Here is an 18,450-nt window from a genome sequence, read left to right on the forward strand (position 1 = left end):
CTCTTATACTCAATGCCTCAGCCGATGAAGGCAAGCCCACTAAATACCTTCTTCATTACCCTATCCACCTGTGTTGCCAGGCTCATACTTACACCCCAAGGTTCCTCTGTACATTAATGCTTCTAAGGGTCCCTGCCATTTACACTTTATGTCCCACCAGAATTTGACTTCCCGAAGTGCATTACCTCACACTGTCTGGTTTACATCCCATCTGCCACTGTTTTGCCCAACTTTCCAGCTGATCTCTGTCCTGCTGTATCCTTAAGACAACCTTTTTCGCCATCTATAACCACCAATTTTGGTATTGTTGGCAAATTTACTAATCATACCCCACTACATTCTTATCCAAGTGATTTAAAGTATATATCCCACAAACAAGAAATAGGAAAACATCCCTAAGGAAATTCAAGATACATGAACAGTTCCTGTTTAGATACAAATAACACCTCTGATCAGTTCCGATGTCTAAAGCAGCTGGATAATTTAATGGATGTATTTGTGGGCACTTGGCACTGCAAAAGCCAAACATTTAATAACCAGATTGCTTTGTTTATTGGCAGTGGAAAATAAAAGTTTAAGAATTTTATTGAAAGAAAGCAATAAATACTGTGATAAAAATAGTTCAACGTACTGTATAGACTGTACATAATTTGTTACAAGGCGGCAGAGGAAAAATCTCAGACAGCAACAGAATATTGGACAAATAACAGTACATGATTCAGGCCAACGTACATCAAAAATTGACCATTCCGAGTAGCTTTAGAACAGAGTTACAACGTGTTGGTACACAATACATAGCTCACCATGATACCAACAAAACTGGAGCTGAGATGTTGATGGATTTTTCAAAAATACTGAACAGTCTCATTGATAAAGCCAAGACAACATTTTCTCGGTCTACTATTGATGGGTCATCTTTTATAAAGTAAAATGCACAGTATCTAGATTAGGAAAGGGTTGCAAAAACAGTGAACCATACTTCATGAAAAATAAATAAGGCTTTCATTTCATTTTAAAAAGTACCCCACTTCTTATACTTTAAATTGAATAGACCTGCCCTCCCTTTTCATCCCAGTTGACACCAGTCAGTGATATTGGTCCATTGAAAAGTTATACCAGCCTTTTCCTAAGAGCAAAGGGAGGAAATATCATGGAGCTATGACAGGTCTTTACTTGCATTTAGTTCCACCTTATCCTTAATATTCCTATATATATGGCTTTCTCTCTTATATCCATCTAAGCATTATTAACCATACTGCAAAAAGGATAAGCATTTACAGTTTTAAAAATTAGAACAGGTGGTTTAAAAAGATTTAATTACAGACTTTAAACTAACTACAACATCAACAAACTTAGTGCTGTCAGCATGCAGTTTCTCTTGGGAAAACAGCATGAAAATGCCATTATAACCTTTTTTTTGTCCTCAACTTTATAAAAAAAATCTGAATATCTGTAAGTAATTACATAACGATTTACAAAACCCCCATGGCTTTCATAGGGATGAATACGTACAGACATATGGTACATTTCCTTGAAAAATAACATGATTAAGAGTAAAGAAAATTGATGTAAGAAAGAATTGTACATTATAAAATGTGTTTTTAGCAGGTGTACACAATTAAAGCTAGATCTACAATAAATCAATATCGAAACAGGTTTACATAAATATAAGAAACATTTATTCTAAAATTTTATATCTAAGGTACTCATGACTTGTGGTTCAACTAATTAAAATTTCTGTAGCAAAATATTAAGTCCAAGTTAGAAATATTGCTACATCACAGATATCCTGGGTTTTGCACCAATTCACGTGATGTACACTTCATGTATGAAGGCTTTGAATGCTGTACAGTCATCTGTTGAAATAGTGTAAGTGAGCTGAAAAATAAAAGGGCTCCAATAAATACTAAATTAGACAAACATTAAATAGTGTAACAAACTTAACATTTACCAATCCTGTGAGATCAGTGGTAAGACTGAACAGATAGAAAACTAAGAAAAGAAAAAAAATGTTTTGTATACATTACTAGCACAGTAGATCATTTCTAATTTAGTTTAGCAGTGAAAATGAAACACAAGGAATAGCAGTTTAGGAAAATAATTCAGTTTTCCAAAAGTACTGGGCAGATTTCTAACCATGGTTGCACTGTGTCTTTGTGCTAGAGAAAATCTATTAATGCATAGTTATAATTTTGTTGTATTGTTCCACATACAAAATATTCTGACTTCCACAAGTAACTACAATCAAAAATTTCCCTTTGCCACATAGGATCTTTTAAATCAATTCTATGATGTTTTATTAAATGACCTGGAATTTAAAGTAATAATGACCATGAAGCTATCATCCCTTACTGTTATAATAGAGGAAAGCTGATAGTAACTTCGACAGCATGCACAACAGTGTATAAAGGTGGAAATCCTGAAGTCAATTCCAGTGATAAACTGTTCCACCATGGGTGTGTTGCTTTGCAAACTTCTCCAAGTTAATCTTCAGAAATTAGTGAGCTGATTAGAACTGTTCTTACTACAAATGGTACACAACAATGTTTAATTTTCCAATCATAAAAAACTAATTTTGTATGGGCTCCATTTCTACAATGGTTTCAAAATTCCATACCCATATTTTTAGAAAAAAATTTTATGATATCTCAGCCAATACTTTCTCATGTGCGCTAGAGGGAAGGGACTGTGCACTGCAATCTGACAGCAGCTAGAGCAGATTTAATTCTTATTTTGGAATTCACAAGGGTGGGTGTTGTATTACAGGAAGCCTGCTGAACTATTTCCTTACATTGCAAGTCAGTTTTTGACCCAAAAGGATTTATATACAGAGAGAATAATCACCACAAATAGATCAGAAACATTTTTTAAACCTCCAGTTACTTCTATCAGATTTTTACTGCTGAGTTTACCCTTGTGTAGATCATTGCAACTGAACAGAGTAGAATGACCTATAGTCACCTGTGATACAGGTAAAAAAAAATGCAGTGCCCGTTTATTCAAGCCCTAAGACTATAAAGCAGTAATTTGATGAACTACGTTCATGATTAGCACACACAGCTAAAGAGGAAGCAACAACATATTGGGACATGTAATAGTCAGCTAAGGTCTAAAATGATAAAACAATCTGCAGATGAACCACTCTAGCTCCTCTGGGAATAAACAATTACTGAGATAAGATCATTGCTGTTTCCCTTTACATGGATAGTTGCAAATCAAAACTGCAATGTTGGATCAGCAAGTGCTGACATACGTACATGCAACAAGTTATTTCACAGAAGTACTGAAAGAGGCTATGAAGCAGGTTATCTATTACCCGGATGCCTTGTGAATAGCACACTGTTTAAAAACCAGGAGAGCAACACCCCTTAATGCTAAAAAGACCAAATAACAATGACCTCCTTATCATGCAAATGGAGAATTTTTTTCATTGCACAAACTTCCTTATAAACTTGTGGCAGGATACTTGAAAATTTGGTTGTGACACTACTGTTCAAATTCTGAATAGCATCAGAACTAAAATAATGTAATAAAGAGGCATACACAACTAAACATTATTTTTATTAAAAGAAAATGAAGATACTCCAGTACCCATTCCTCCTCACAGCTATTCATTTACCCAGGGCGAAGAAGAAATTTCCATTTCAAAATAAAATTATGAAGGCACCTAGCTATTTCCTCTGAACATTAATACTTTCTGCATGTGATCATGCAGAGATCATGGAAGAGAGGAACTACTCTACGAACACTTACCCAAAATTAACATGAATAGGTTCGTACAGTGGCAGAATCCATTCTTTGCTCTCCAGAAACATTGCCTGCGATTTGCATCACGAGAAATAGCATGCAGAAAACATGCAGTTAGTTACAAATAAATCACTTTACAAATGCACAGAGCAAAACTGAACCAGTTAATCAGAGCTGAAAACCCTGAGTTAAAGGTTTATTAACAAATCAAATTTTTTAAATGTGAATATTGTTTTGAAACTAATATTTTTTTTAGAAAAAATAGTTTTGCAGATCATGACGTAAACTCCACCTAAACAAGCTTTTATAAGGCGGCTCCACCATTGACACATCCTGACTGCATGAGGAATGCACTCCATTCCCTGTAATTTCCTGGCCAGTGTAGAGTTCCAATAGATTTTTATATTTAACAAAGAGCTTTAAACCAAGAACCTTAATAATGTCATCTTTAGGGCCCAGATCAATTTTGGCAGCACTACTTCTGTTTCCCTCTACAAGGGTAGTTCCAAATCAAAATTTCAATAATCCATGACAAATATTAACAAATGCCCAAACTTAAAAGCAACAACTTATTTAATCTAAATTTTTTTAATGAAGCAGTAGGACACATATTTAACAAAGAACAGGAGAACTCTTCCTCTCAACACAAGGGGTTATTAGAATTTTGAACACTGTATCACATTCACAATGCATAAAAAGGTGTTAGATAAATAGGCAAAAGATTAAAGAGCACCTGGAAGTGTAGCTAAATAGGGTTACAGATCAAATATGGAACTTGTTAGTGGCTAACCAAAAGAAAGGCTTCTTTTACCGAGCATATCATGTAACAGCTAAATGGTAAACTGCCTCTCAATTTCTTAGTCTGACCAGTGCTCATCTTCCTTTTTCCCATTTATTCAATCACAAGGAAAAACTGGTGGAATTATCTCCAAGAAAACTCACTAATACCCACATTTTAGTGACATGAATGCTGGCTAATCCATTATCTGAAAATGTTGTTGTTTACGTGCTCTGACACAAATGTGATCCTGCTAAGCAGTGATGGGTGTTAATGACAATTATATTGCATCTATTTAGATTTTAAATTGCAGTAAATTTCTATACTAATACTTTATAACCAGCATGTTATTTTGGAATAAATCTAACAGTAGATGTAAAATATCAATAGTCTTTGTGCCCTGGCCTTTCCCCTCTACAGTGCACTGAATATGTAACGGTCGCTTACTGGGACTTCACCCAACTGAACATTTTTCATAAACCATGAGAGCAAATGCTGCCTACACAAGGCAAGAAAGAAAAGTTTGTTGTCTCAAACACTATCAGGACTATCCAAACCACATTACAAAAGAATACAGGGAGAGAGAACTATTTGGCCTCTCTTGCCTGTTCCACCATTAACAGAAGTCATGGCTAATCTGTGACCCAACTGCATAGACACACTTTCTCTCCAGTATTTCTCAGTACTTTTGGTTATCAAACACCTATTCTCAGATTATTTTAATAAACAATTGATTCAGCACTGATTGCCATTTTCAAATGAACATTCAACATTTCTACTACCACTGCATGTAAATGTGTCAAATAGGAACTTACACAGTCATTAATAGTAGTGAAGCCTAGTCAGAGTTGTGCAGGAATCTGGCACAGCCAGCTCCCACAGCAACAATATGACAATGATTAAATTTCCAGGCACTGGTTGAGGATAAATACTGAACAAGACAACAGGCATCATTTATGTTACCATGGGATCTTTTACATGCATCTGAGGGGAAAGAGGCCTCAATTTACCATTCTATCCCAACAGAGCCACCTGTAGAGCACTCCATCAGAAATGCATTGGAACGTCAGCCTGGATTACAAGTTTAAACTTCTGACGTGGAACTTGAATTCACAGCATTGGTGGTGCAAGTGTTGCATATTGAGCCACAGCCAGCAGAAACACAGTCAAGCCAAATCCCATCCTGTAACAGGACAGCTGCTCAAGACTAGCAGCAGGAACTTGGGCTGATTTTACACTTTCTTTTAATGTGCACGCTAATGCTTCTTGGCCCTGGCTTGTTCACCACAGACCTGAACAGACAAGGTCCCAGTGGAAATCTACAAGAATTTGCTTAACTCAACTGTGATGCTGATTTTAAAATTCCAAATGATACACTGGTCTATCATGTCATATTATAATTCCTCATAATTTCAGAGGAATGTGTTGAGAACTAAATCATCTACATTATGGACTTGCACAGTTCTAAATTAGATTAAAAAAAATCAGAAGGCAGTTTCAAGATTGCGAAAAAGGAAAATGAGTTAAAAATATTGAAGCATTTTCTGAAACATTTTAGAAAATCACTTTAGATATAATTTTGCTATTTGAGTGTAGAACCGTTTTGCAATACGTTAATATGCCACAATTGAGACAAAATAGGATTTTGAACTGTGATCTAGGTGTGCAGAAAACTGGTTTTCTGTTATTTTACAACGCGTCTTATCAAATAGAGCTAAATTAATTTTGAAGTGCTTGTACGTGCAAAGACAATTTAAAATTTGTAAATATTTTCAAAGAGAAGAATACATATTGAATGTGTCAATTAATGTCATCCAACAGGAAATCAATACACACCATCTGTTTGCATCTTCTTTGGCTGCATGGAGGGCGAAGATATTGTTGAGGTAACTCTAAAATTAGCAGGCAGTGTCTCTGCTGATCCAGGTGTCATACCCCTTACATCCTTTGGTCGGAACTTCTTTCTCCAGGAAGGAGCTCGCCTGAAACCTTTTTCATCATCCTTAAGGGAAATAAAACAAGCACACATTAATTATCCCAAGTTATCCATTGTTAATAGTTCCCTCTCCAACATGCAAAATACATGCAGATTTACTAACTCTAAGCAATACAAGTTTACACTCAAGTACAATAAAGTTTCTTTGAACAGAACTGTCACTAAATCATCATTTATATATGGAAATTAAATGAATGGGGGAGAATCTATAATTACAAAAATCTTCACAATGTTATATTTAAATCTTACATCATCTAGTCTCCTGTCCGTTCCTACAGCCAAGAGGTTGTTAAATTCTCTCTCCAGTGACTGACGGGCCTGTGAACGTAAAATCATAATTACTTTTTAATGTAAACTAAAAAAGCCTTTAAATGAAGTCACCCAAGACAAATCCTAATACAACTCCACATGCAAAGAAACCAATTAGCCAAAGTGAAGCCAGCACCGCCAGATAGGGTGATGGAAGTAATTACTCAGAATCGCAACAAATTCCAACTGGAATGTCATTACCCTTTCAGTTTTGGTTGGAATGGGACCCATTACCTCAGCAACATCACTTCCTATGCACTGCAGCAAGACAGATGTTAATTTTATTTAACAGCAAAACCTGAATAAAGCCAATAAACATTACCTAATCTTTCCAGCAAAATTTAATAGAATGCATAAAAAATACAAAATGCAAAGGAAAAACTCAGGTCAGGCAGCATCTGTGGAAAGAGAAACAGCTAATGTTTCAGGTCAGCAACCATGCTTTCATTTCCATTTATAAAGCATCTTTAATATCTCTTTTAGAACATCACAAGACACTTTAAAGTCAGTGAAGTACCTGTTTTGAAACATAGTCAAGAGTAGCAATGTCAGCAACATAGCAGCCAGTTTGTACACAGACAGCTCACATTAGCATCAATATGATAATGACCAGGTACTTTTTCTGGTGCTAGAAAATGACAGGTAAATATTGTCCAGAACTTTGGAGTAATTTCCCTTCTCTTCTTTGAGATGGTGCTATGGGATCTTTTGCATCCAACTGAAAGGGCAGATGGATCCTTGGGTTAACATCTTGTGTAAAAAAAATACATTTCAGGATATGCTTTGAGCTGAGTTCAAGTCTCTGGTGTGGGACTTGAACTGAATCAGAACTGGGAGGAAGGGGTACTACCCACTGAGCCACAAATTACACTGAACAGATCTTCTAGGTGAAAGCAAACTTGAATTGAAAAGCATTTATTTTCTATTACACCAATTCTAGTTTGCATCCTTTTTGATGCTGAGAAAACAAAATCATCCACAGCATTCAGCATTGTTCAGTTTTCAAGCATGATGCCTCCACTCCAAAGGCATACTGGTTAGGAGCTGTGGGTATGCTATGTTGGCGGCGGAAGCGTGGCGACATTTGTAGGATGCCCCCAGAACATTCTACACAAAAAGATGTATTTCATTGTGTTTTGATGTACATGTGACTAATAAATAAATCTTATCTTATCATTTTGTGGTTAATCTCTCCTTCCTAGAATTCATAGAGGCCTAATTGCAAGTACACTGGCAATAATAACAGAATTCAAATCAAAGATAACTATACAAGGAATTAATTTGGTGAGAGGCAGCTGCACTACATGAAATAGAAGTACAATAAAAGGAAATAGGGAGTAACCAGGAGAGCAAAATTACATCCCTGCACAGGAGAATAGCCTTCATGATCATTCTCTGATTGGCAAACGAAAATTGCAACCAATGGCTTTTCCAGAGTATCAAATACAAAGGTAAAGGTGTGTGTGTGTGTGTGTGTGTGTGTGTGTGTGTGTGTGTGTGTGTGTGTGTGTGTGTGTGTGTGTGTGTGTGTGTGTGTGTGTGTGTGTGTGTGTGTGTGTGTGTGTGTGTGTGTGTGTGTGTGTGTGTGTGTGTGTGTGTGTGTGTGTGTGTGTGTGTGTGTGTGTGTGTGTGTGTGTTTAAAACAGAGGAGTAAAGGCTGGCCAAACTGCATAGCTTTCTTGGTATGGAACTGGCATAAACGTAAAGTAGCCAACCAGCTCATCATGTAAGGGGACAGAAGATTGGTTGGCTAACTGGAAACTGAGAGGAGGTACAAGTGTTTTTTTTTCTGGTGGGCAAGATCTAATGAAGAGTGTGCTCCAGGATTGTGAGTGACGTTAGTTTTTTTTAACAAATAATTTGTATGAATGCACCAAAGGCATGGTTACCAAATTTGCTGATAACTCAAAGATAGATAGGAAAACAACAATTTCTCTTTGTAGCTCCTTATGTGAAGGGGCAAAGATCTGGCAAACAAGTATAATGTAGGAAAAGCAAAATCATTCATTTTGACAGGAAAAGTTAAAAATAAAGCAAATTATCTGAATGATAATAGACTGCAGAGCTCTGGGTGACTTAGTGTATGATTGCAAAAAGCTAGAATCCAAGGTGGCTAACAGAACGTGATTGCTTATTGCTGGGGGAAATGAATACAAAAGTTGGGAGGTTATTCTTCACTTACATAGGGCATTGAACATAGAACATTACAGCACAGTCCAGGCCCTTCGACATTTTATCCTGCTCTAATATCTATTTCACCCTTCCCTCCCACATAGCCCTCCATTTTCCTATCATTCATGTGACTATCTAAGAGTCTCTTAAATGTCCCTAGTGTATCTGCCCCCACAACCTCTGCTGGCAGTGCATTCCACGCACCCACCACTGTGTAAAAGCTTACCTCTGACATCCCCCTTATACCTTCTGCCAATCACCTTAAAATTATGCCCCCTCATGTTAGCCACTGTTGCCCTGGGAAAAGGTCTCTGACTCTCCACTCGATCTATGCCTCTTATCATCTTGTACACCTCGATCAAGTCACTTCTCATCCTCCTTCTCTCCAAAGAGAAAAGTCCTAAGCTCACTCGACCTATCCTCATAAGACATGCTCTCCAATCCAGGCAGCATCCTGGTAAATCTCTGCAGCCTCCCTAAAGCTTCCACATCCTTCCTATAATGGGGCGACCAGAACTGAACACAATACTCCAAGTGTGGTCTAACCGGAGTTCTATAGAGCTGCAACATCACCTCGCAGCTCTTGAACTCAATACCCCAACTAATGAAGACCAACACTCCATAAGCCTTCTTAACAACTCTAACAACCTGTGTGGCAACCTTGAGGGATCTATGGACATGAACCCCAAGACCCCTCTATTCTTCTACACTGTTGAGAGCTCTGCCATTAACCTTGTACTCTGCCTTCGAATTCAATCTTCCCAAGTGTATCACTTCACACTTTTCCAGGTTGAACTCCATCTGCCACTTCTCAGCCCAAGTCTGCACCCTATCAATGTCCTGTTGTAATCTACAGCAACCTTCTACACTATTCACACCACCACCAACCTTCGTGTCATCAGCAAACTTACTAACCCACCCTTCCACATCCTCATCCAAGTCATTTATAAAAATCACAAAGCGCAGGGGTCCCAGAACAGATCCCTGCAGAACAACACTGATCATCGACCTCCGTCTCCCACCACCCTCCGTCTTCCATGGGCAAGCCAATTCTGAATCCACACAGCCAAGTTTCCCTGGATCCCTTGCCTCCTGACTTTCTGAATGAGGCTTCCATGACGAACCTTATCAAACGCCTTACTATAATCCATGTACACCACATCCACTGCTCTACCTTCATCAATGTGCTTTGTCGCATCCTCAAAGAATTCAATCAGGCTCGTGAGGCATGACCTGCCCCTCACAAAGCCATGCTGACTGTCCCTAATCAGCCTATGCTTCTCCAAATGCCCATAAATCCTGTCTCTAAGAATCTTCTCCAGTAATTTGCCCACCACTGAAGTAAGACTCACTGGTCTGTAATTTTCAGGGTTATCCCTACTCCCTTTCTTAAAGGAACAACATTTGTCACCCTCCAATCACCTGGCACTATTCTTGTCGCCAGTGATGACACAAAGATCATCACCAAAGGCGCAGCAACCTCTTCCCTCGTCTCCTGTAATAACCTTGGATATATCCCATCTGGCCCTGGTGACTTATCTATCCTAATAGTTTTCAAAAGTTTGAGTACATCCTCTTTCCTCACATCGACCTGCCCTAGCGTATCAGCCTATTGTACGCCATCCTCACAAATGTCAAGGTCAATGTTGGTGAGACTATACCTGGTGTACAATTTCCTTATTTAAGAACGGACTTAATTTACTAGGCAATTACCCAGAATCCCAAGATGCCCATGCTCCTTTTAAACTCATCAGGGCCAAGGTATTAAATAATACCATTAATACCACTAACTAGCATTAAATTATACTATTAACATCATAAAAAAATGAATTAAATGTGTGTTGGGATATTTATTAATTTATTTTTCCAGAAGTTTGGAAAAACTGTCAGATTGGCACCTAAATCGGAGGATGCTGGATTTTCAGTTTTACTCAACTTAGGCCAGTAAACAGTCCCCATTTCCAAACTATTTGGAGAGTTGGGGAGATATTTTAATAAGGACAGTTATACTATTACAGTAAGTGAATTTAGACAAGCAGTTATAAAGCATTTTCATCGAAGCTTTTCCAAATTTGATTTTATTAGCTCTCAGCAACTTTGAGCTCTTGCACGTATCAGTGATCAACAGATATGAAAAGTCAGGACAAAGCTCAAGAACATTACTTTACACTTAAATGATGCTGGTTCCTTTTACACTGGCATAGTTTAATTAGAGGCACAGGAAACTGAAGTAAATTGACTGAAAAAAATTGGCAAAGCAATACCATAAAACCGATCAACAGCTACAAGAAACTCCAGGCACTTAGTTCCTGCCAGTTTCCCCAAATTCCAGTTGCAAAGATACATCCAATAATTCACTAGACGGTTTACAGACAAAATGCCAAGAGGAGAACAAGCAGCACAAATAAATTATCCCTGATTAGCTGTGCACTCACTGTTACATAAAATAGGTGGAAACTGCGGTCTTTGTTACAACTTTTTCCAGAATTACTCCTGCAACACCACCTCTTGCCAACAGATGGTACTCCCCACTTATGATGCATCTCCTAAGCTAATTTCACAGTGTAGCACTTGGTATTGGCAATAAAATGTTTTAGACATGAAGAAAATGAAGGGTTTCCATTTCCTCCTGCCAGAATTCACCTTTGTTGACTGAAAGCATGAAGTAAACCAGCAGTTAACTTAAAGCAGTCTTGAAAAAAATAATTGACAAAATGAAATATCAATAGCATCTCAATGCTAAACATCAATTTAAGGTTCTGTGAGCAGCCTTCACAAAAATCAGTTGCTGCTGACTGCATTTCCAGTATTAAATACCAATGCAAAATATAAAACTGATAATATTGGAACCATGAACTTCCAATGGAGACCAGCTCAAACCATACACAGAGTTCCCCAAACTGCAACAACTCTGTTCCTGTTTAAAATTTTAAAAGACCAAGTGAAAGGGGAATGAATTTAATTTTTTTTTAATTTTTATTTACAGCATGGTAACAGGCCCTTCCGGCCCAACAAGTCCGCGCCGCCCATTTTAAACCCAAATTAACCTACCCGTACGTCTTTGCAACGTGGGAGGAAACCGGAGCACCCGGAGGAAACCCACGCAGACACGGGAGAACGTACAAACTCCTTACATCCAGTCGCGGGAATCGAACCCCGATTGCTGGCGCAAAATGGTGAAGTATGCAATCCTAACAACTTGGAACAAGTTATATACAAATGCCTATGCTGCAAGATGTTTCAAGGTAGTTCATTGGAAGTGTTGTCTGACATAAATTTTTATTAAGTCACTGGAGGAGAAAATGGCAAAAGGTGTTAAAAGGGATGGATCAAAGGCAAGTTTTAAGCAGGCTTAAAGAAAACAAAACAGATGGAGTTATGAAAAATTTTATGAGCTTAGGGCCTAGACAACTAAAAGAGACAGCCTCCAATATGGGGAGGAAGTAGGGGAGAGATGTGTGCCACTGTACCATGACTGAGATTTCTTTAAGTACAGGTTTTGCAAGACAAGAGAGTACATTAAAAGCACAAAATGCTAATGGCATGTCAATATCTGTGCAGATCATTCTGGTAAAATTAAATTAGAAAATTGAAGTGCTTCAGTAAATTTAAAAAAATAGTTGAGGGCGGGGAAGAAAGAAAGGGGGTAATTAAACACACAAGTTGATCACAGGGAAGATATTAAAGGGCTGAATGACATGATAACTGCTTCCATCAAGAACAAGGAATTGTTAAATTTAATAAAATATCATGCCAGAAAGGTAAATTAATTTAGAAAACCAAACAAAGGACAGGTAAAGAGACCGACTCATGGAAAAAGACTGAAAAAATAGGGGAGAAAATTACAAGAACTGGGGAGAAATTCAGAACACTTGATTGGCATTGAGCACAGAGGAACTGCATAAAAAGAAAATGAAATAAAAAGGTCAAAAAAGACTGGAGGTCAACTTGTCAGAACATTGTCACGCTGAGCTATTAAAGGGTTCACATTCAGAATGACAAGCTGTCTTTCTTTCCCTTGGGCACTGACAGACCTAATACCATTTCCACACACTCATCGCCACTGCCCCCATGCTACTAAGTTTAATGTTCAAAGACCAAGCAAGAAAATAGGGGAGGCCTTTCAGGAATATAGAAGGTGGAGGGGACATAGCGTTAGGAGAACAAAGAGGGGGCATGTAATATCACTGACAGACAAGATTAAGGAAAACCCCAAAGAATTTTAACTGTATGAAGGGCAAGAGCATAACCAGTGAAAAAGTAGGGTCTCATTAGTGACCAAAATGGCAATTGTACATGGAACCAGAGGACACAGGTGAGATCTCAAGTGCATACGGATGAGAAGTACTATAGCTTAAAATTCGGTGGGGGGTTGGGGGGGGGGGGGTGGTGGTGGGGAGAGGGGTTGGAAACGACTGGTCCAAAAGTTAGACCTCCAGGATAAATTGGCAGATTGGATGCAAAACAGACTTGGTAATAGGAGGCAGAGGCAGATGGTGAAGGGTTGTTTTTGTGATTGGAAGCCAGTGACGACCACAGGGATCAGTGCTGGGACCCATGTTACACACGTTAACGATTTGGATAGAAATGCAGGAGGTAGATTAGCAAACTTGCAGATGACATGAAAGTTGGTATAGTTAACAGTGAAGAAGGGAGTCATAAGCTACCAGATGACTGATTAGTTGGTAGGATGGGCAGAGCAATGGCAGATGGAATTCAATCCTAATAAAGGAGGTTTTGCACTTCGGGAGGACTAATGACTGTAGGACATACACGATGAATGGCAAGGTCCGAGGGAGTATTGAGGAACAGAGGGACCTCAGCATACATCTAAGGATCCCTGAAGGTGGCAGCACAGGTAGATATGGTGTTGAAGGCAGCATATGCAATACTTTGCTTCCATAAGCTAGGCCATAGATTATAAGAGCAGGGAGGTTGTGGTACAACTTTATAAAATATTGATTGGGTCACAGTTGGAGTAATGTGTACAGCTCTGAACTCAACACTACAGGAAGGGCATGAAAGAAATAGAGAGGGAGGAGAAGAGATTCATCAGTACATTTCCAGGGATGGAGCATTTCAGTTATGAGGAGAGATCCAATAGGCTGGTTTTGATTTCCTTGGAGTGGAGGCCAAGGGGAATCCTGATATACACAATTCAGGAAGTGCAGATATAGGGTAGATAGTAGGAAACTTTAAGGGGAAAGAGGTTTAGAAACAATCCGAGGAAGAACTTCTTCCCCCACTCAGAGTGGTAGGAATGCCCTGTCTGAGTGGGTGGTGGAGGGAGGTACTCTCACAACGTTTAAGCAATGTCTAGAGGGGCTCTTTAATCGTCAATACAGAGAAGGTTGTAACCAAATACTGGTAAATGGGATTAATATAGATAGGTACATGATGGTCAACATGGACATCATAGGCCTAACGGCTTGTTTCTGTGCTTTATGTGACTCTAAATAAGCACTTTCAAGGAAGTATTTGGCCTGGTTGGAATGTGACACAAAAGATGAGTGGTCCAAGTGGGCACAGAAGGCAAGGGAGAGTAGAGGTGTCCTAACATTCATGCAAGACTCTGTCTGAAATAAAGACTACATTAGATCGGAGATAATCAAGAAAAATTGCCGCACATTGAGAACAGTCTGGGCACCTGGAAGGTGGTGATCAGACATCCTGCACATGTTGGAAGGCTAATATAAAAATAGAAAACACTGACCAGGTCAGGCAGCACTCTGGAGAGAAACAGAGTCAACGTTTTGGGTTAGACCTCCATTTTCCTCTAAATGAATACAGCCTTATCTGTTGAGTATTTCTACCATTTTTACGTCATTTATTTCATAGCTTGTATAAAAGAAACAGTGTACATCAGCTGGTTTCTTTATTAGAATTCTCTACAAATGGGAACATTAGCTTGCTTTATTTACCTGTGTATTCTGTGTTGGTATCTGTAACAAAAGAGCCAGTGCATTGTAATCGAAAAGTTCATCTAGTGCAATAAGTCCACCATGAACTCCAATTTCTAAAAGATTATTTGCATATTCCTTAAGTCCAATTGACTGCACCCAATGTATCACTCGCTCATTAGTCCACACCATAACATCTGTAAAAGTCAGAGGAAATAGGATTAGAGGGAACATGACCATTTACACAATAAAATATTTATTAGATCACAAGTGTCCAAGTTTGCATCTAAACAGTTTGTTTTAAAGAATCAAATTGTTGGATTTGTTCAAAGCATATTGTTATTAAGAATTAAAAGATAATATAAACTGGCGACAAATTAAAAAGAAAATTCATAGATGAGTGCACTCCAGTGCTGCAATACAATGTAGAAAACTTCCCAATAAAGTTCACAAACAATAAGCAAAAAAACTAAACAATGCTAATCAATTAGAGTTTTAAATTAGGAGATTATATATTCACTGAACTATGACAACTCCAGGTTACACAACACTTCCTTTTTAAAACTCTTATCTTCCTTTCAAAATGCCTCCATGACCTCACCTATCATGCTTCAATTTAATCTTCTCCAACCCTAAAATAACAAGATATCCAATCTTCACTCCTCCCAGTCTGGCCTCAATCATTCTCGAATTCATTGGTTCCAACATTGGTAGCTCAGCTTATATATTAAAAAAAAATTCTTTAATTATTTTCCTCATTAGAGGTGATTCAAATACAACTTGCCATCAAAGGTGAGGTTCCAGCATGGAAACCCAAGACATTTGAAAGCAAACAGCAGTGGCAGGCAAACATACAAGAGACCGTTATCAAAACAGAAATGTGGCAGTTTTAACCCTAAAGTAGTTTGTTTAGACAGAAGGCAGGGAAAGGTGGGTTACACTGGGATTTACACAATGTCAAGATTTTTAAATGGAGTGCCAATAATGGAGTCAGTAAAGGGTGATTGGTAAGCATGGTAAGTCATGAATGCTTAATTGTAGAAGGGACTTGCTTTCTCTCTTTCCTAGTTCAGATGAAGGGTCATCAACTTGAAATGTTAATTATTTCTCTACCCGCAGATGCTGCCTGACCTGCTGAGTTTTTCCAGATTTTTTGTTTTATGTAGGAGAAAGGATGCTGTCCAGGAGAGCAATGAAATAGTTGTCTGAAAGGAAATACATGGAATAAGCATTTTGGCATCAGATGGTCTGAAAAGGATTTGGGGAAATTGGATTAGAAGCTCAGGGTTGAATGATGCTCAAGTTAATTGGCCTGGCTGATGAAATCAATGTTGAGGCCAGAATATACCTTTGGTCCACTCGATACTTAACAGGGAAATTTCAAATAAAGAGCATTGTAATGGAAATAGAGTGCTTGGGAGGGGGAGTGGATGCGAGTGGTATTTAATCTTTGCATTATTGCCTTTTTAAATGCATGTTCTGATGTTGAATCTTCTTGCAGCTTTTCCTCCAGCAGGGTCTCATGATCCATTTGAGAGAGAGGCGAACATGTATTGGCTTATTATTGATCAAAAACCTGGACCAAAACTTCTGAAAGCATAAAGACAGGAGTGTTGTATCTAGGACCTAATAGAATAGGTCATTGTTGGTCCACATTGAGATCATGTTAAGAGATGGAATATATCAAGATTTAAAATATAACCACACCTCTGATTTCATGTTGACCTTCTTCACGTCTTCTTTCCAGCTCCTTGCGGTCATAATTCAGTCTTTTTAAAGCCATTATTCCACAATGTAGGCTTTTTCTGTTTAAAGACAAAACATTCATTTGAGTAAAGACTTTAACTACTCTGGATCTTATACATTCTTCAATATTTTCCATTAAGAGAAATAAGCATACATACAAATTTAAATGTTCATCCTTCCAGTTATAGTTTTCCCCTTTAACTATTTTACATTCATTTCAATATTTAGTTTCTGTACAAATCCAACCGAACTTCAGTATTCATCGCAGCTTCTCATTCAGTTTAGTTAGTTAAGACCAAATAGATAATTAATCAATGTTAATCTTTGGGAATCAACAAGTAAATGGTAGCACGGGTGTTATGTACTGGACTAGTAACCCAGTGAGCTATTCATCTAGAGACACAAGATCAAAATTTACCATGGCATCAAGGGAACAAGTTCAATAAAACAAATAAAACCTGGTTTAATGGTGACCATGAAACTTGAGGACAAGTAAAATAAAAACATCTTCTTCACTGATGTTCTATCAGAAAGGTAATCTGTAGTCTTTAACCCATTTTGTGTATAACCCACTTCAAACCAATAGCAAAGTAGGTTGACCTGATAAATGCTTTGAAGTGATCTGGCATGTCACTCAATTCAATGGCAATTGGGAAAGAGAAATGAACACCGGTCCAGCCAATGGCATCCACATCCCAAGAATGAATAAAAACTGGAATATGGAAGAATTGCTAAAAAGCAATTGACAGAATTTGTCTTTTTGTAATTAAATATTGCCTTAATTCCAGAACATAACCTAAAAGGCACAGAAGCAGCACTTTTTCAATCTTGGCCCAATTAAAATGTTTTTGAAGGTTTACAAGAAAAAAAAACAGGTGCCAATAATTTTCTCTAGGCTGCTTTCAATCATGCAACGTGGGGTTTATGGGTTCATTAAAGCTAACGCACAAAAGTATCATGTGCTGAATAACTAATTAAAGATTTCCACAATGTTAACTTCCATGAATTATATTTCCAAATTTAAAAATGACACCATATAGACAGATTTCTTTATAAGTCACATGTACATCAAAACACAATGAAATGCATCTTTGCGTAGAATATTCTGGGGGCAGCCCACAAGTGTCGCCACACTTCCGGCGCCAACAAAGCATGCCCACAACTTCCTAACATTACGTCTGTGGAATGTGGGAGGAAACCGGAGCACCTGGAGGAAACCCATGCAGTCACGGGGAGAATGTACAAACTCCTTAAAGACAGTGGCCAGAATTGAACCCGGGTCACTTGCGCTGTAGTTGCATTACGCTAACCAGTACACCGTCCCATCCCTTCCAAACTCTCAAAATATATTTTTCTTCAGTAAGCTCCAAATTAATTGCTACATTCTGAGGATAAAACTTTCAAAAGTAAATTCTCACTATTTACTTCAACACTGGAACATTTTATCAACACTGATTTTTCTAGTCTAGCACCAACAAGAAGTTTACCTGTGAAAGCTATCGACCATTTTAAGCTGCCCCCGGAGATCTTTTTTCGTCAAGTGGTCCAGCATTCGAGCATCAACGAGGCACTCCATAAAGTAGCTGCGGTACTGAGGCAGACCTAAGCTGGGAAGCCACTCATTGCCGATCCATTCGTGATTCATGTCTCCATATGCTAAAGTCTGAACTCCCCAAAGGAAAAATGCACAGATTATCACCGAGTCCACCTTAAGTACCAAAAGACACAGTTCTGCTTTATTTTTTTAAATATAAAGAAGGGGCACATAAGTGTAACCGTTAGCAACCAGGGACGAGAGTTCA

The 18,450-nt window shown here is 38.2% G+C and overlaps 1 protein-coding gene across 4 annotated transcripts in view; it reads right to left on the minus strand.

The window, feature by feature from the left end:
- Nucleotides 1-567: 567 nt before the first annotated feature.
- The window catches only part of LOC127577624 (liprin-alpha-1-like), a 118,057-nt gene continuing 100,174 nt past the window's right edge, over nt 568-18,450 (minus strand). For all 4 annotated transcript variants that reach the window (XM_052028927.1, XM_052028928.1, XM_052028926.1 and 1 more), the window contains 7 exons: nt 18,136-18,311; nt 16,610-16,707; nt 14,924-15,099; nt 6,771-6,839; nt 6,362-6,527; nt 3,754-3,818; nt 568-1,878 (listed from right to left, as the gene is read on the minus strand). In XM_052028927.1, coding sequence (XP_051884887.1) covers nt 3,760-3,818; nt 6,362-6,527; nt 6,771-6,839; nt 14,924-15,099; nt 16,610-16,707; nt 18,136-18,311 — 744 coding nt within the window. In that variant the 3' untranslated portion in view covers nt 568-1,878; nt 3,754-3,759. The remainder of the gene's footprint in view (nt 1,879-3,753; nt 3,819-6,361; nt 6,528-6,770; nt 6,840-14,923; nt 15,100-16,609; nt 16,708-18,135; nt 18,312-18,450) is intronic.

The sequence above is a fragment of the Pristis pectinata genome, chromosome 14 (genome assembly GCF_009764475.1).
Source record: "Pristis pectinata isolate sPriPec2 chromosome 14, sPriPec2.1.pri, whole genome shotgun sequence".
Classification (NCBI taxonomy): Eukaryota; Metazoa; Chordata; class Chondrichthyes; order Rhinopristiformes; family Pristidae; genus Pristis; species Pristis pectinata.